Source organism: Pristiophorus japonicus, chromosome 7 (assembly GCF_044704955.1).
Source record: "Pristiophorus japonicus isolate sPriJap1 chromosome 7, sPriJap1.hap1, whole genome shotgun sequence".
NCBI lineage: Eukaryota > Metazoa > Chordata > Chondrichthyes > Pristiophoridae > Pristiophorus > Pristiophorus japonicus.
In genome coordinates this window covers 40,700,411-40,716,945 of record NC_091983.1, presented here as the reverse complement: position 1 = coordinate 40,716,945, position 16,535 = coordinate 40,700,411, and the positions used below count along the sequence as shown (strand labels likewise).

The following is a 16,535-nucleotide window of genomic DNA, read 5'->3' as shown; positions in this document are numbered from 1 at the left end:
AGAAGTATTAATTAATGCCTCACTCCATTTTGAATGATCTTCAGATATAAATCGGAGAAATTGTCTTGTCAACTTCTGTGATTTATATCTGAAGATTATTCAAAATATAGATGGTACAGAGTAGAAATTACCGTAGGGGATAATGGTTGAAAGCTTAGAGTATTCATATGTCATTCTTCTGTCAGTTATTTTAATGGAGGTATTAACTTAAGTGGATTAACGCCTTCATTAAAATTGTTGTATGAATATGTTAAGCAAATGTCTGCTATTATTGCCAAAAATAATTTTTATCATTATAGAATAATTTTTTAATAGTATGGAAGTTAGTTCTGAGTTGTATCTAAATGACTTTCTTTATGTGACCATTTTAGGAGGGGGTATTCCTCATGGTAGGTACTGGAGCATGTGAGAAGCAATCAGTCACATTTTATTTTTGGCTAACAATACCATAAAGCATCATTTTGTTTCTTTAATGGATCCACATATTAACATTCTCACTGTGGTGCCAGTACATGAGCACAGTTTAATACTCACTCCCTATTAAACTTACAGCACCAGTGCTCTAATTGTAAAATTATTTATTTTTAATTATCACAATCGGTCATGATTGAGCTCAGATCCAGCAATTTTTGTGTAAGAGTTATTAATTAAAGTCGTTATTTAATGCCCCATAGATGCCAGTTATACCGTATATTGGCACTGATTGGTTTTGCATCGACACAAAACTCGAGTGCAAAGCTGCCAAGCTCATGGTGCTTCGTGTTTTAGGAAGCAGTTTGAAAACTCCCCCAAAAGGTGGAGACCCCTCACTGCTTTGGCTGCAAAGTTAACCTTTTTAATACGAGCAGAGACCAACCTCCTAACATTAAAATTTAAAGGATATTTGGACACTTGAGAGCAGACTAGATGGTAATGTAGAGCCAATAGTGTAACTTGAGTCCGTCAATTCCGTATCACTCTAAAATAACATTACCAGTCGTATAACAATACCCTAAAAATCTAATGTAAGTTATTCAAGATTACATGTATGAAGTCTCTATGTATCAAGTATGTATGGCATATTCAAAAATCAAGTAATTGTTCTTTATTTTAATTAGTCTATTATATAATAAATTAAGCCAAGGAAAGGCTGATCATTTTCTTAAAGTCATGGGGACTTATTGGGTGGTACCTCCTGATTCTGGAGTCAGGAATTACATCCTCAATCTTTATCTCCCCATAGCTGGCCCATCATCACCTTATGGTATAACTCTTCTTAACTGCACAAATGACTCTATGACCCTGGGCTGGAAGTTACCAAGATTCACCGGTGGCTCAGATGTCATTGGATACTACATGGATCATCGTGAAGTTACTGACCTGCATTGGCATGAAAGCAACATTAAAGCAATCACTGGAACAGTTTACAAAGTTAGTGTCATATTCAATATTTATATGAAGGGGAACAATTTCTCACAAATCTGAAGAGCTTTTCTTTGTTTCCATGAGCCAGTCACCAAATGCAAAATGCCAAATATCTCCTAATCTGTTGGTAAATCACAGAGAATAGAACTTTTGAAAAGTATGCGTTTGGCGCTGAGGATGTATTATTTCTATATGTTAAAGTGTACATCTCTGATATTTAAGACATGACAAAATTGTATTATCAGCAACATCTTGCCTGGGCATTAAGCATTAACTGGGCAGAATGCAAGGAGAAAATTTGCGCAGGAGACATTATACACCTGTAACGGAGAGTGTCTGGTTTTCCTGTCATTTTAAATGAATGGAATGAAAATTGAGCAGCTCCATTACAGGTGTACGATCCTCCCTGCCTAACTCTCCTTTCTGCATTCCTCCCAAGTGATGCTCAGGCAGTCACCATGATATTTTGCACGTTCTCTTAACTTGTGTCTGATAACATGAAGCAAGTACTTGCAGTCCTCAGCATGACAGAACAATGTGAGCAACTCTTTATCATGGAGCAATAATATTGTATTTGATATATATATAGCTTTTAAATTTATAACGCCCTGTGTAGTGTTGGATTTCTCTACTACTACTTGTCCTTTTCAAATCACTTAATGCTTTCTACGGAGGGTTGAAATTCTGTCTAATGACTTATTCACCAATGAGATCTCAGTGTTTCTGCAGAAAAGAATGAATGTCACTGTTAAAACATCAGTGACTCACTTGTACGAGTCTTTCCACTGAAGGAGCACAAGTTTTTTTTAATTCATTCAAGTTATCTAGGCATCACTGGCAAGACAAGCATTTATTCCCCATCCCTAATTGCGCTTGAGAAGGTGTTGGTGAGCCGCCCACCATTAGTATTTATTGTCCAATGGGGCTCAAAATCAACTTTTGTAAAGCGCAAACTGGTTAGTAGTGGATTGGCCGCCCATTATACACTCACTCAACTGGATTTTTCTTTTTGGTGAAGTAATTGGAAAGGATATCGGGCGGGTTGTATAGCGGATCCATTGTCACCCGTTTTGTGTCCCCGCCACAGTTGAATTTTAGCCCCTGTAAGGTTACAGTTCCTCCATATATGGTAAAGGGATTGTCTCATTTTGGCCTTCCTGTATGTAGGGCTACTTATATCCCACACTATAAACAATGACAAAGGATAAGGTAATTCAGTAACTGTCATGTATTTCACCATCTTACAGTTACATAACTATTGTCATTGCAACTCATGTACACTGTACATGCACCCCTGAAATGCACACCCTGACCACAGGGGGTGAGCTTGCGGGAGTCACTCCTCACCTGGGTTTCCAGGTATAAAAGGGGAAGTCCCACCCAGGGTCAGCACTCCCTGGTCCTGGGAATAAAGTGAAGGTCACAGAGTGACCGTGGCTGATATATACATGCTTCGTGTGAGTTTGTTACAAGGTGCAGAGACACTACATATGGTGACGAGAAACGGGAATCACCGAACCACGAGGATGGCCACCGGTGGTACAGAGGAATGCTACTGTGTGGGTGAGGACTGGGACGACTTTGTGGAAAGACTCCAGCAGAGCTTTGTCACAAAGGACTGGCTGGAAGAGACAGCGGCTGACAAGCGGAGGGCGCATCTACTGACCAGCTGTGGTCCACAGACGTATGCACTGATGAAAGACCTGCTCGCACTCCAAAAGCCCTTCGAAGAGCTCAACCAGCTGATCAGTGAGCATCTCAAGCCGGCAAGTAGCGTACACATGGCCTGGCACCGGTTCTACTCTCACCGGCATCGGGAGGGTCAAAATGTCTCGGACTTCGTGGCGGAACTGCGGCATTTGGCCAGTCTCTGTAAGTTCTCCGATGCCTGCAGGGGGGAGATGGTAAGGGACTTTTTCATCGAGGGCATTAATCATGCCGGCATTTTCAGGAAGCTCATAAAGACCAAGGACCTGACTTTAGAAGGGGCGGCGTTGATAGCTCAGACCTTTATGGCAGGGGAAGAGGAGACCAAGCTAATTTACGCACGCAGCCCTGGTTTTAACGTTGCGATGAACCAGGAAGTTAATGTTGTAAAAGTGATACAGAATCCCACAGGCAGGCAAGGGCAATTCGACACTGCCCAGGCAGCAACAAGCTCCAGGGTAGGCCCGCAACAGGGACAATGGAAAGGGGATTCACGCCATCACGAGGAACAATGCATTCCGTGATGGGACCATTAACACCCCCCATCAGAGTGCTTAGAAACAGCCAAACGGGCCATCAGGGAGGAATGCCTGGGAATAGTCCTTTTGTTAACAGCAATCGCAGCTCATGCTGGAGATGTGGGGGTAGACACACTGCCAAAAGCTGCAGGTTCCAGCTTTATACCTGTAGGATTTGTAATGTCAGTGGCTGACGTCCACAGCTCATACATTAAAACGCCACCCATGATGGTGAAAGTCTTACTGAATGGCGATGGAGATGGATACGGGAGCTAACCAGTCACTCATGAGTGGCCAACAATTTGAGAGACTATGCCCACAGAGAACTAGCAGGCCCAAACTGGAACACATTGAGATGCAGCTATGTACGTACACCAAAGAGATCATCCCAGTGCTGGGCAGTGTAAACTTGGTGGTTATGCATAATGGATTACAGAATCGGCTGCCACTCTGGATTGTTCCGGGAAATGGTCCCGCGCTTTTGGGGAGGAGTTGGCTAGCTGAGATGAATTGGAAATGAGGGGATGTGCCATTTCCTGCATGGAGCGAAGTTCATGCTCGCAGGTATTGCAAAAATTCGAGTCACTCTTTCAACCCAGTGTCGGAACGTTCAAGGGCACTAAACTAGTGATACGCATCACTCCGGACGCCAGACCAGTGCACCACAAAGCCAGAGCGATGTCGTAAGTGATGCGTGAGAAAATTGAAAGTGAACTGGACAGGTTGCTCAGAGAGGGCATAATTTCGCCCGTTGAATTCGGCGACTGGGCAAGTCCCATCATTCACGTCCTCAAAGCAGATGGTTCGGTTATGATTTGTGGTGACTACAAAGCCACCATCAACCGAGTGTCGCTGCAAGACCAATACCCGCTTCCGAGAGCGAAGGACCTCTTTGCCACGCTGGCAGGTGGAAAGCTGTTCACGAAGCTGGACCTCACTTCGGCCTACATGACTCAGGAACTGGCTGAAGAATCCAAGCTTCTGACCACCATCACGACGCACAAGGGATTATTTGTCTACAACAGGTGCCCGTTTGGTATTCGTTCGGCAGCAGCTATCTTTCAGTGAAACATGGAAAGCTTGCTCAAGTCCATCTCTGGAATGGTTATATTCCAAGATGACATCCTTATAACGGGTCAAGACACTGAGGAACACCTCCGCAACCTGGAGGAGGTGCTACGCCGATTGGATCGGGTAGGCTTGCGGCTGAAAAAGGCCAAGTGCGTGTTTTTGGCCCCAGTGGTCAAGTTCCTGGGCAGGAGGGTTGCTGCAGACGGGATCCGGCCCACTGAATCAAACACTGAGGTGATTCGCCGGGCGCCCAGTCCCGGCAATACGTCGGAGTTGCGATCATTCCTGGGACTTTTGAACTATTTTGGGAACTTTCTGCCGAACTTAAGCACATTTTTGGAGCCGTTACACATGCTCCTCCGTAAAGGTTGTGAATGGTTTTGGGGGGATTGTCAAGAACGGGCTTTCAATAAGGCAAGGAACCTGCTGTGTTCCAACAAACTGTTGACTTTGTATGACCCCTGTAAAAAACTGGTTTTAACATGCGATGCGTCATCCTACGGTGTTGGTGTGTGTTGCAGCAGGGTAATGATGACAGCTGACTCCAACCAGTGGCTTACGCCTCCAGGTCGCTCTCCCAGGCAGAGCGTGGATACGGCATGGTCGAGAAGGAGGCACTCGCGTGTGTGTACAGTGTGAAGAAAATACACCACTACCTTTTCGGTAGACGGCTCAAGCTAGAGACGGACCACAATCCGTTAACATCCCTGTTGTCCGACAGCAAGGCTGTCGATGCTAACGCGTCAGCTCACATACAGCGATGGGCCCTCACGCTGGCTGCGTATGACTACACCATATGGCACCGGCCAGGCACCGAAAATTGCGCTGACGCACTCAGCAGGCTCCCACTGGCCACCTCCGAGGGGGCGTCGGAGAGAGCGCCAAGGTGGTCATGGCAGTGAGGCTTTAGACACTGCGGGCTCATCCATCACAGCCCGACAGATCAAACTCTGGACCAACAGGGACCCCCTCCTATCCATGATAAAGAAATGTGTCCTGACTGGGGACTGGGTGCCCGCACACAGGGCGTGCCCTGAGGAAGTCAGGCCGTTTCAGAGACGGATGGATGAACTCTCCATCCAAGCTGACTGCCTGTTATGGGGCAGCTGGGTAGTCATGCTCCAGAAAGGAAGGGAAGCGTTCATCAGGGAACTCCACAGCGAGCACCCTGGCATCGTGTTAATGAAGGCCATTGCCCGGTCACATGTATGGTGGGCGGGGATTGACTCAGACCTGGAACACTGGGTTCGCAGGTGCACGACGTGTGCCCAGCTGGACAATGTCCCCAGGGAGGCTCCACTCAGCCCGTGGCCCTGACCCACCAGGCCATGGTCACATATTCATGTAGACTGTGCGGGCCTGTTCATGGGGAAAATGTTCCTGATCGTTGTCGATGCATACTCGAAGTGGATCGAATGCATCATATTGAACTCGTGCACGACATCCATCACTGTGGAGAGTCTGTATACGGTTTTCACGACCCACGGCTTGCCGGACATCCTGGTCAGCGACAATGGCCCGTGTTTTACCAGCCATGAATTCCAGGAGTTTATGTCGGGATCAAGCACGTCCAGACAGCGCCGTTCAAGCCGGCTTCCAATGGCCAGGCGGAACGGGCGGTTCAAGTCATAAAGCAGGGCATGCTACGCATCCAAGGACCCTCCCTTCAGTACCGCCTATCGCGCCTCCTGCTGGCCTGCAGGTCCCGGCCGCACTCGCTCACGGGAGTCCCGCCAGCGGAACTCCTCACGAAATGCACGCTCAAGACGCGGCTGTCCCTCATTCACCCAGCCCTGGCAGACATTGTTGAGGGCAAGCGCCAGTCCCAAACCGAGCTCCATGCTCGAGGCTCAAGGGGGAGGTGTATAGAAATAGATGACCCGGTATTTGTTCTTAACCATGCTTAGGGACCCAAATGGCTTGAGGGCACCGTAATTGGCAAAGAAGGAAACAGGATCATGGTGGTCAGACTAAACAATGGGCAGATATGCCGCAAACACTTGGACCAAGTAAAGACAAGGTTCAGCATAGACACGGAGGAACCGGAAGAAAAGCATGATGAGATAGCACCCACACCACTGCCAGCGCACGAGCAATAAAGACAGTCCTCAGCATGCACAGTCCCGGCGGCCAGCCCGTACAGGCCGGAATCACCTCAAGTGACAGAGACGCGTGCTGAGGCTCAGCCACCAGAGCCACAATTGCGGCGCTCCAGGGGGGAGGTGATGTCATGTGTTTCACCATCTTGCAATGACAATAGTTATGTAACTGTAACTCATGTACACTGTACCTGTACCCTTGAAATGCACACCCTGACCACAGGGGGTGAGCTTGCGGGAGACACTCCTCACCTGGGTTTCCAGGTATAAAAGGGGAGGTCCCACCCTGGGTCAGCAGTCCTTGGTCCTGGGAATAAAGTGAAGGTCACAGAGTGACCGTGACTGATATATACATGCCTCGTGTGAGTTTGTAACAAGGTGCAGAGACACTACAGTAACCTTACTTTTAAATCATTTAACACTGCAGATCAGTTGAAAGGTCTGTTAAATATGTCGTACAGTGCATTTTGAAGAGATACAATGAAACTGATTTTCCTGGCCCCTCTCTGTCTGGACACTGGACAGGCATATGCTACAACTGCCCAGGCACAGGTTCACCTGAATGTTATGAGCCGGCTCATTATCATTGCGGTGGCAAGGTTTTGCACTGGCATTGAGGAGCAGAAAGCAGAGCACTGCTGCAGGCTTCTTCTGGCTGCTGTTGGAGAACAACAGTCAAAGGCCTCCCGGCCTGAAAATGAACTGTAGACTGAAGAAAATATTGTCCATCAAGTTCTGACCCCTTCAGAATCCCTGATAAAAGAGGGGTCATTGGCAGAATGTCCAACACTGCCTTCTTCAGATGTCCCTGAAAATTGGTGCCCAACCAATGAGAGAAGAGGAAATTGAGTGTCAGATATTGTTAGAGACTGTGTCTAGTTCAGACACAGGCAGGCCCTGCTCTACCTTATTACAACAACTTGTATTTTTATAGAGCCTTGAATGTAGTAAAACATCCCAAAGCGCTTCACAGGAGCTTTATAAAACAAAAAATTGACACTGATTCGCATAAGAGATGAGGGCAGATGACCAAAAGCTTGGTCAAAGAGGTAGGTTTTAAGGAGCATCTTAAAGGAGGAAAGAGAAGTAGCGAGGCGGAGAGGTTTAGGCAGAGAGCTCCAGAGCTTTGGGCCTAGGCAGCTGAAGGTAAGGTTCCGCCTGGCCAATGGTTGTCTGATTATAATCAGGGATGCTCAAGAGGGTAGAGTTTGAGGAGCGCAGATGTCTAGGAGGGTTGTAGGGCTGGAGGAGATTACAGAGATAGGGAGGGGCGAGGCCATGGAGGGATTTGAAAACAAGGTTGAGAATTTTGAAATCGAGGCATTGCTTAATTGGGTGCCAATGTAGGTCAGCGAGCACAAGGATGATGGGTGAGCGGGAGTTGGTGCGGAGTAGGACACGGGCTGCTGAGTTTTGGATGACCTCAAGTTTACGCAGGGTAGAATGTGGGAGGCCAGCCAGGAGTGCGTTGGAATAGTCAAGTCTAGAGGTAACAAAAGCATGGATGAGGGTTTCAGCAGCAGATGAGTTGAGCCAAGGGCAGAGATGGGAAATGTTATGGAGGTGGAAATAGGCGGTCTTAGTTATGCTGTGGATATGTGGTCAGAAGCTCATTTCAGGGTCAAATATGACAGGGTCAAATGTGGCAGAGGCAGAAACCGGATTGGAAGGATTCAAACATGGAGTTTCGGGAAAGATGTGCATGGATTTGGGAGGCGACAACACGTTCAAGGACTTTGGAGAGGAAAGGGAACTTTGAGATGGGGTGACAGTTTGCAAGGACAGAGGAGTCAAGGGTTGTTTTTTTGAGGAGAGGTGTGATGACAGCAGATTTGAAGGAGAGGGTGACAGTACCTGAGGAGAGAGAACCGTTAACAATGTCAGCTAACATGGGAGGCAGAAAATGAAGTTGAGTGGTCAGCAGTTTACTGGGAATAGGGTTGAGGAAGCAGGAAGTGGGTCTCATGGACAAGGTAAGCGTGGAGGTGTCATGAGGGGAGATCGGAGAGAAACTGGAGAAAGATGCGAATTCAGGGATAGGGCAGGGGGAAACCTTAAAGGAAGTTTGGCCCGGTGGGCTAAGGGAAGGAAGGGAAGTGGTAGAGACAGCTAATCGGATGGTCTCAATCTTATGGACAAAGAAGTCCATGAGCTTCTCACCCTTGTTATTGGAGGTGAGGCTGGAGGAGACAAGGAAGAGGGGTTTAAGAAGACGGTTAGCAGTAGAAAATAAAAGCCGGCGTTTATCTTTGCATTCCTGAATGATCCTGGAATAGTGAACAGTTTTGGCAGATATGAGTAGGCTTTTTGTGGTCCAGCCAGATCTGGCGGAGAATGGAACCAAGCGAGTGCAGAGCCACCCAGCTGGACATTTTGGAGAAGTGTTGGAGGAGGAAGCCTCGGAAATTCTGGGCAATGTGAATCTTTGTACCCAGGAATATCTGGGAACAAAGGTCAGGGAAATCATCCTCACTGTCTTATAAGAACATAAGAAATAGGAGCAGGAGTAGGCCACCTAGCCCCTCGAGCCTGGTCCACCATTTAATAAGATCATGGCTGATCTGATCATGGACTCAGCTCCACTTCCCTGCCCGCTCCCCATAACCCTTTATTCCCTTATCACTCAAAAATCTGTCTATCTCCGCCTTAAATATATTCAATGACCCAGCCTTCACAGCTCTCTGGGGCAGAGAATTCTACAGATTTACAACCCTCTGAGAGAAGAAATTCCTCCTCATCTCAGTTTTAAATGGGCGGCCCCTTCTTCTGAAACTATGTCCCCTCGTTCTAGATTCCCCTATGAGTGGAAATATCCTCTCTGCATCCACCTTGTCGAGCTCCATTATCTTATATGTTTTGATAAGATCACCTCTGGTTCTTCTGAACTCCAATGAGTATAGGCCCAACCTACTCAACCCATCTTCATAAGTCAACCCTCTTATGTACATATGCATTAGCACATTTGTGTTCTGCATCTTCTGAAAACCAGGAGTATTTTAGCTCACATTGAGAGCCCCCACATCAATTCCTTACAGCTTTCATAAGCAGATTTCATCTTTTTTATAAATATTATTAAGTTAGAAAAATGTCTTTCTGCTGTTGAGAGCAGGATTTTCCTATTCTAAATCACAGGAGGGGTTTGGATGAAGAAGGCCCTTCAGCCGATTTTAACTCATCCTTCCAGATTACAAACATACCATTTCCCGTTACAACACCTAAATGAGTCCAGCGGTTTGGCATCAATTTTTCTTCCTGACAATTACACAATGTAGCTATTGGACACCCTCTGCGTAAAGAAAAACTTCCCAATGCCTTTCCTAAATTAAGCTTTTCCCAACCCTGGACTTGTGCCCTCTTGTAAAAATATTGTCTTGGGTTTACTTTATTCTGTCATGTGCTTCTATAAGGTCCCCGCTGAGACATTTCTTTCCGAGGCTGAAGAGCACCAGCTTATCAATTAGTTCCTCATTGCTCTTCGCTGTTATATCAAGGTTCGGCCTTATTGCTTCCTCTGCATAGAGCCTGGATGGCCCCCCCGTATGTCAAGGTGATTAGAACTGTACGTAGTACTGCAGGTGTCTCCTGATCAGCGTACTGTACCACCTTTGAATGCCCACGGAATACTTCAGCTCACCTTATTTAGTAATGAATACGGAGCACACTATTTAAGTTGTTTATTGCTTCCTCGTTCTGTTTGGACATGGCTGGCAAATTCCTCAGAGCCTTTGCTGCTCTGCAGGTGCTACTTCACTGGACGTGCAGTGGAAACCCTGCTTGTGGGCAGGTTTGAGGAATTTCCCAGCCATGGTGAGCAAAAAGTGAACTAGCATCTTAAGGGCTCTTGAATTCCATCTTGGCAAGTTCCACCCCACCCATGCCTCCTATTATTACTTTCAATATGCAACATTTTTCATTTCTCCATATTGAATTCACTCGCACTGAGCAGTCCAGGTGCAAACCCGGTAAGGTTTGTGCTGTGCCCTCAGTCTACAGACCCCTATACTTGGCCGCAAATGTAACTGCTTTACATTTGTGACTGCGATTCCAGATTATTTCTGCATACCAGGAACAAAGAAAGACCTGGAGTAAAACACAATGAGGTTAAATTTGTGCAAGGGTTCTCCCAATTGTCAGCTGTAAATTCTGCAGCGTGGTTTCCCCGAAGTTTTCGTGGGTCATCTGCCAAATTTATAACGGACAATTGGGAAAACCCCCATTGAAATTAATGGCAAATGATTTTGTTTGAAGATTACAACACATACTGCAATATAAAATTAGTTTTAAGATGTTTGAAGTTTTCTGCCACAATCCATGTTGATGAATTCTTTCTTTTGTTCTTGCTTAAAAGATTGAAAATCTGAAAGAAGGTGGTTTCTATGAGTTTAAAGTCAGTGCTATGAATCTGGGTGGTGTTGGCGTTCCTTCAGAGTCCAGTCGGGCTTTCAAGTGTGAAGCATGGACTATGCCAGAACCAGGTAAGAGAATTTCCAGAGGCATGTCATTATTAACACTCATAACACAAAGTAGTCATTTCGACTAGGTGTCCACCTTCATTTTGTAACCTGCTTTGCAAAAGAGTTTGATGGCAGCATGAAGAAAGAAAGAATTGAATTTATACAGCACCATTCACGACCACCGGATGTTTCAAAGCGCTTTACAGCCAATTAAGTACTTTTGGAGTGTAGTCAGTGTTGTAATGTAGGAAACGCGGCAGCCAATTTGCGCACAAGCAAGGTCCCACAAACAGCAATGTGATAATGGCCAAATAATCTGTTTTTGTTATGTTGATTGAGGGATAAATATTGGCCAGGACACCTGGAATAACTCTTCTGCTCTTCTTCGAAATAGTGCCATGGGATCTTTTCCATCCACTAGAGAGAGCAGACGAGGCCTCTGTTTAATGTCTCATTTCCCCCGTGGGGCACAAAGGGGTTGGCCCAGGGCTTAAAGGGATTCGGCATGCACGGCAATGATGTCATAAGAACATAAGAACTTAAGAAATAGGAACAGGAGAAGGCCATACGGCCTCTCGAGCCTGCTCCGCCATTTAATACGATCATGGCTGATCTGATCATGGACTCAGCTCCACTTCCCTGTCTGCTCTCCATAACCCCTTATTCCCTTATCGTTCAAGAAACTGTCTATTTCTGTCTTAAATTTATTCAATGTCCCAGCTTTCACAGCTCTCTGAGGCAGCAAATTCCACAGGTCCACAACCCTCTGAGAAGAAATGTCTCCTCATCTTAGTTTTAAATGGGCGGCCCCTTATTCTAAGATTATGCCCTCTGTTCTAGTCTCCCCTATCAGCGAAAACATCCTCTCTGCATCACACCTTGTCAAGCCCCCTCATAATCTTATATGTTTCGATAAGATCACTTCTCATTCTTCTGAATTCCAATGAGTAGAGGCCCAACCTACTCAACCTTTCCTCATAAGTCAACCCCTCATCTCTGGAATCAACCTAGTGAACCTTCTCTGAACTGCCTCCAAAGCAAGTATATCCTTTCGTAAATATGGAAACCAAAACTGCATGCAGTATTCCAGGTGTGACCTCACCAATACCCTGTACAACTGTAGCAAGACTTCCCTGCTTTTATACTCCATCCCCTTTGCAATAAAAGCCAATATTCCATTGATCACTTGCTGTACCTGCATACTAACCTTTTGTGTTTCATGCACAAGTACCCCCAGGTCCTGCTGTACTGCAGCACTTTCATTGCCTGTTGCGCGCCAGCCGGGCCACTAATCACGGGGTGAAAAACCCAAAACCACCACCCACCCCCAGGCGAAAAGGCCTTTGCACCCCATTAGAATGGGGTGCAAAAATGTGGCAATTTCAGCCCCTACGGCAATGTGTCAACTGAAAATATGGAAAATGAGACAGCCCTGGGTGATATATTTCTTTGTATCTGTGCACAAGGGTGAAGTATATTGCCCTGAATTTTAAAAAATAATATTGGGCCTGGTTAGTCCAGCTCTCTCCTACCCAAAAATGCGCACGTGGCAAGCATGGGTGGGGAAATGAATTTGGGATTACGCTGTGCCTAGTCTGCCCATGCATTAGTCTGTTGCCATTACAACACTAACTACACCTCAAAAACACTTTGTTGGTTGTGGAGTGCTTCGGACATCGTAAGGTTATAACAGATGCTCAATCATTTGGTGCAGAACTTTCTCGAAGTCACTACATTGGGTGGCACTAAGGTATTCTTACTTTTTATATACTTCAGGCCCCACTCATGACTTGACATTCTGTGAGGTAAGAAACCATTCTCTGGTGATCCTGTGGAAACCGCCAATTTACACCGGCAGCAGTGCTGTCACTGGCTACATGGTGGATGTCTGTGAAGTAGGTTCAGAGGAATGGAGAAGTGTGACGGAGAAAGCCGTAACCACTCGGTACTTGAAGGTTAGGAATGAATCATTCGTGCTATTATGTTAAATACCTCAATTTACTTTGACAATAAAAATATTGATACTTCAGTTGGCCTTAAAGCACCTGGGCTAAATTAGTCAGTGTTTCTTGATCACTATCCAGTGATCCATGTGTGGCTGTCACATGACAAATGGATCAGGTTGGTTAGCATTGTTGAATAGCTTGTTGTCTAAATTTAGATATGAACAATAGCCACTTGGATGAGGTACCACAGGGGCTGCCAGTGTCCCTGGAACTGTATTCCAGTAAGAGTCAGCTTCATGAGAAGAAAGGAGAAAATCACGGTGGGTGAATCAACATCAAAAAACAAACTTCTCTTCATAATTCTGAAGCTTCTACATGTAATATGCATTTTTGTTATGATTTAAAAAAAAATAATTTCCCCCCTCCTTGTTTCACCAATTTGGCCCTTCCACTCCTTATTTCCTGAAGGTGACTCTTTGCTGAACCATGATTCCATGGCTGCCAGCTAACCTGTGGTACTGTGACCATTCTTCATCTAGTGAGTCCAGACAAGGAGGCAGGCTATTTGACCATCGGAGAATCACAAACAAGCTCAATCCTCTCATCACATGTCCAAATGCGCACTTCCAGCAAGCAGGAGTGCAAGTCCTGGATGATTTTCCATTTGCTAAAATCAGGCATTGCAACTGAGACCAGCTAACAGTACACACCGGAGATCGACCTTTCGATCTCCCTCATCTGCAAGGCTCAGCTAGCTGTACCTTGAGGGGACCAAAATTTTAGTTTCTTTAGAGCAGCGAGCAGTGATTTGGCCATTACTTCAGACCTCTGAGATGGGTTGGGGGTTCAGATCATTGAGAGGGAGACAGTACAGAAATGATGTGTCCTGTCACTCCACTAGATGCTTCTGTAGGAATGGACCAGACTGCAGTGCACAACAAGTCTTTAGTGCCCACTGATCAAAAACAGATAGTTATAGTGGAGTTGCTCTATACAGTATGTACTTATTCTGAAGAGGTCCCAGCAGATTGCAAAACCGCATAGGTAATGCCCCTATTCAAGAAAAGAGAGAGATAGTAATCAAGAAACTATAGACCAGTTAGCCTAACATCTGTCATTGGGAAAATGCTAGAATCCATTATTAAGGAAGTATTAGCAGGACATTTAGAAAATCATAATACAATCAAGCAGAGTCAATATGGTTTTATGAAAGGGAAATCATGTTTGACAAATTTACTAGAGTTCTTTGAGGATGTAATGAGCAGGGTGGATAAAGGAGAACCAGTAGATGTGGTGTATTTGGATCTCCAGAAGTCATTTGATAAGGTGCCACATAAAAGGTTACTGCACAAGATAGGAGCTCACAGGGTTGGTGGTAATATATTAGCATGGATAGAGGATTGGCTAACTAACAGAGAGTCGGGATAAATGGGTCATTTTCCCATTGGCAAACTGTAACTAGTGGGGTGCCACAGGGATCAGTGCTGGGGCCTCAAACTATTTACAATCTATATTAATGACTTGGATGAAGGGAGTGAATGTACTGTAGCCACATTTGCTGATGATCCAAAGAATGGTGGGAAAGCAATTGTGAAGAGGACACAAAGAATCTGCAAAGGAATATAGATAGGTTAAGTGAGTGGGCATATATTTGTCAGATGGAGTATAATGTGGGAAAATGTGAGGTTATCCACTTTGGTAGGAAGAATAAAAAAGAAAAGTGTTATTTAAATGGAGAGAGACTACAAAATGCTGTGGTACAGAGGGATCTGGGGGTCCTTGTACAGAAACACAAAAAGTTAGTATGCAAGTACAGCAAGTAATTAGGAAGGAAAATGGAATGTTGGCCTTTATTGCAAGGGGGGATGGAGCATAAAAGTAGGGAAGTCCTGCTACAACTGTACAGGATATTGGTTAGACCACACCTGGAGTGCTATGTACAGCTTTGGTCTTATTTAAAGAGGGATATACTTGCCTTCGAGGCAGTTCAGAGAAGGTTCACTAGGTTGATTCCTGAGATGAAGGGGTTGTCTTATGATGAAAGGTTGAGCAGGTTAGGCCTATACACATTGGAGTTTAGAAGAATGAGAGGTGATCTTATTGAAACATATAAGATTCTGAGGGGGCTTGACAGGGTAGATGCAGAGAGGATGTTTCCCCTCATGAGGGAATCTGGAACTAGGCGGCATAGTTTAAGAATAAGGCTTCGGCCATTTAAAACAGAGATTAAGAGGAATTTCTTCTCTCAGAGGGTCGTGAATCTTTGGAATTTTCTAGTCCAGAGAGCTGTGGAGGCTGGGTCATTGAATATATTTAAGGTGGAGATAGACAGATTTTTGAATGATAAGGAAGTGAAGGGTTATGGGAGCAGGCAGGGAAGTGGAGCTGAGCCCAAGATCAGATCAGCCATGATCTTATTGAATGGCGGAGCAGGCTCGAGGTGCCAAATGGCCTACTCCTGCTCCTATTTTTTATGTTCTTACTAACTTCAGTTCCATTTTCATCAGACATACATTCACTTTGAAGGAAATAACCCAACGGCATCAACTGCTTTTAATACGCGTCTATTTTATATAGGCACTAAAGAGTGGCAGGAAAAAAAATCTCTTCTACTGTCTAGGCTGACCTAAAGCTTGAGCGTTATAGTATAAAGAAATGAATAAAGTAACAAACATTTTCTTAATTTTGTTTGCTTAATTGGTTTCACTTCATTATCTTCACAGGTCACTAAGTTGGAGGAAGGAAAGAGCTACACCTTCCGAGTCAGTGCAGTGAATGCAGCTGGTCCGGGCAAGGCTTCTGAGCCTTCTGAACCTGTCTTCATTCAAGCTAGGCCAGGTACATTCAAAGGCACCATTGCTTGTTACTGACAGGATTAAGTAAAAGACTGCTTTGTACTTGGTAACATGATATCACTGCACGACATTGCAGGAAGCACTTTATGCTGCCTTTTCCATTTGAACTAAATATTTGTCTTCCTTTCAAAGGAAGGAAAAAAAACTAGAGAGAGTGGTCTTAGTTCAAAATACTCTCTGTATTTATAGAAAGTAATAACAGTCTTTCCAGGAATTTATTCGATGTTATCGTAAAAAATGGCTCCGTTGCAAATGTAGGGGGAAAGTGGATGTTGAGGTGGGGGGGGCGGGGGGGGTGGGGGGAGGCACTTCAAACCAGTCGAAGGCCTGCTCCAGAGCTGCCTGATCCTAAGAACCAATGCCACATACTGGGAAATCTGCATTTCCAACTATAATGTGGCTTTGTGAGGTTGGGCAGCTCTGATCCGTTTGAAGTCATCTCCCTCACCTTTACAGCAGAAGTGTTGTGAGATATTTCCTA

General features: G+C 45.3%; 1 protein-coding gene across 2 annotated transcripts in view; it reads left to right on the top strand.

The window, feature by feature from the left end:
* myom2b (myomesin 2b) overlaps nucleotides 1–16,535 on the top strand; it is a 194,373-nt gene that overhangs the window by 91,775 nt on the left and 86,063 nt on the right. For both annotated transcript variants that reach the window (XM_070884915.1, XM_070884914.1), the window contains exons 18-21: nucleotides 1,223–1,410; nucleotides 11,148–11,274; nucleotides 13,030–13,208; nucleotides 15,923–16,037. In XM_070884915.1, the coding sequence (XP_070741016.1) occupies nucleotides 1,223–1,410; nucleotides 11,148–11,274; nucleotides 13,030–13,208; nucleotides 15,923–16,037 (609 nt within the window). The remainder of the gene's footprint in view (nucleotides 1–1,222; nucleotides 1,411–11,147; nucleotides 11,275–13,029; nucleotides 13,209–15,922; nucleotides 16,038–16,535) is intronic.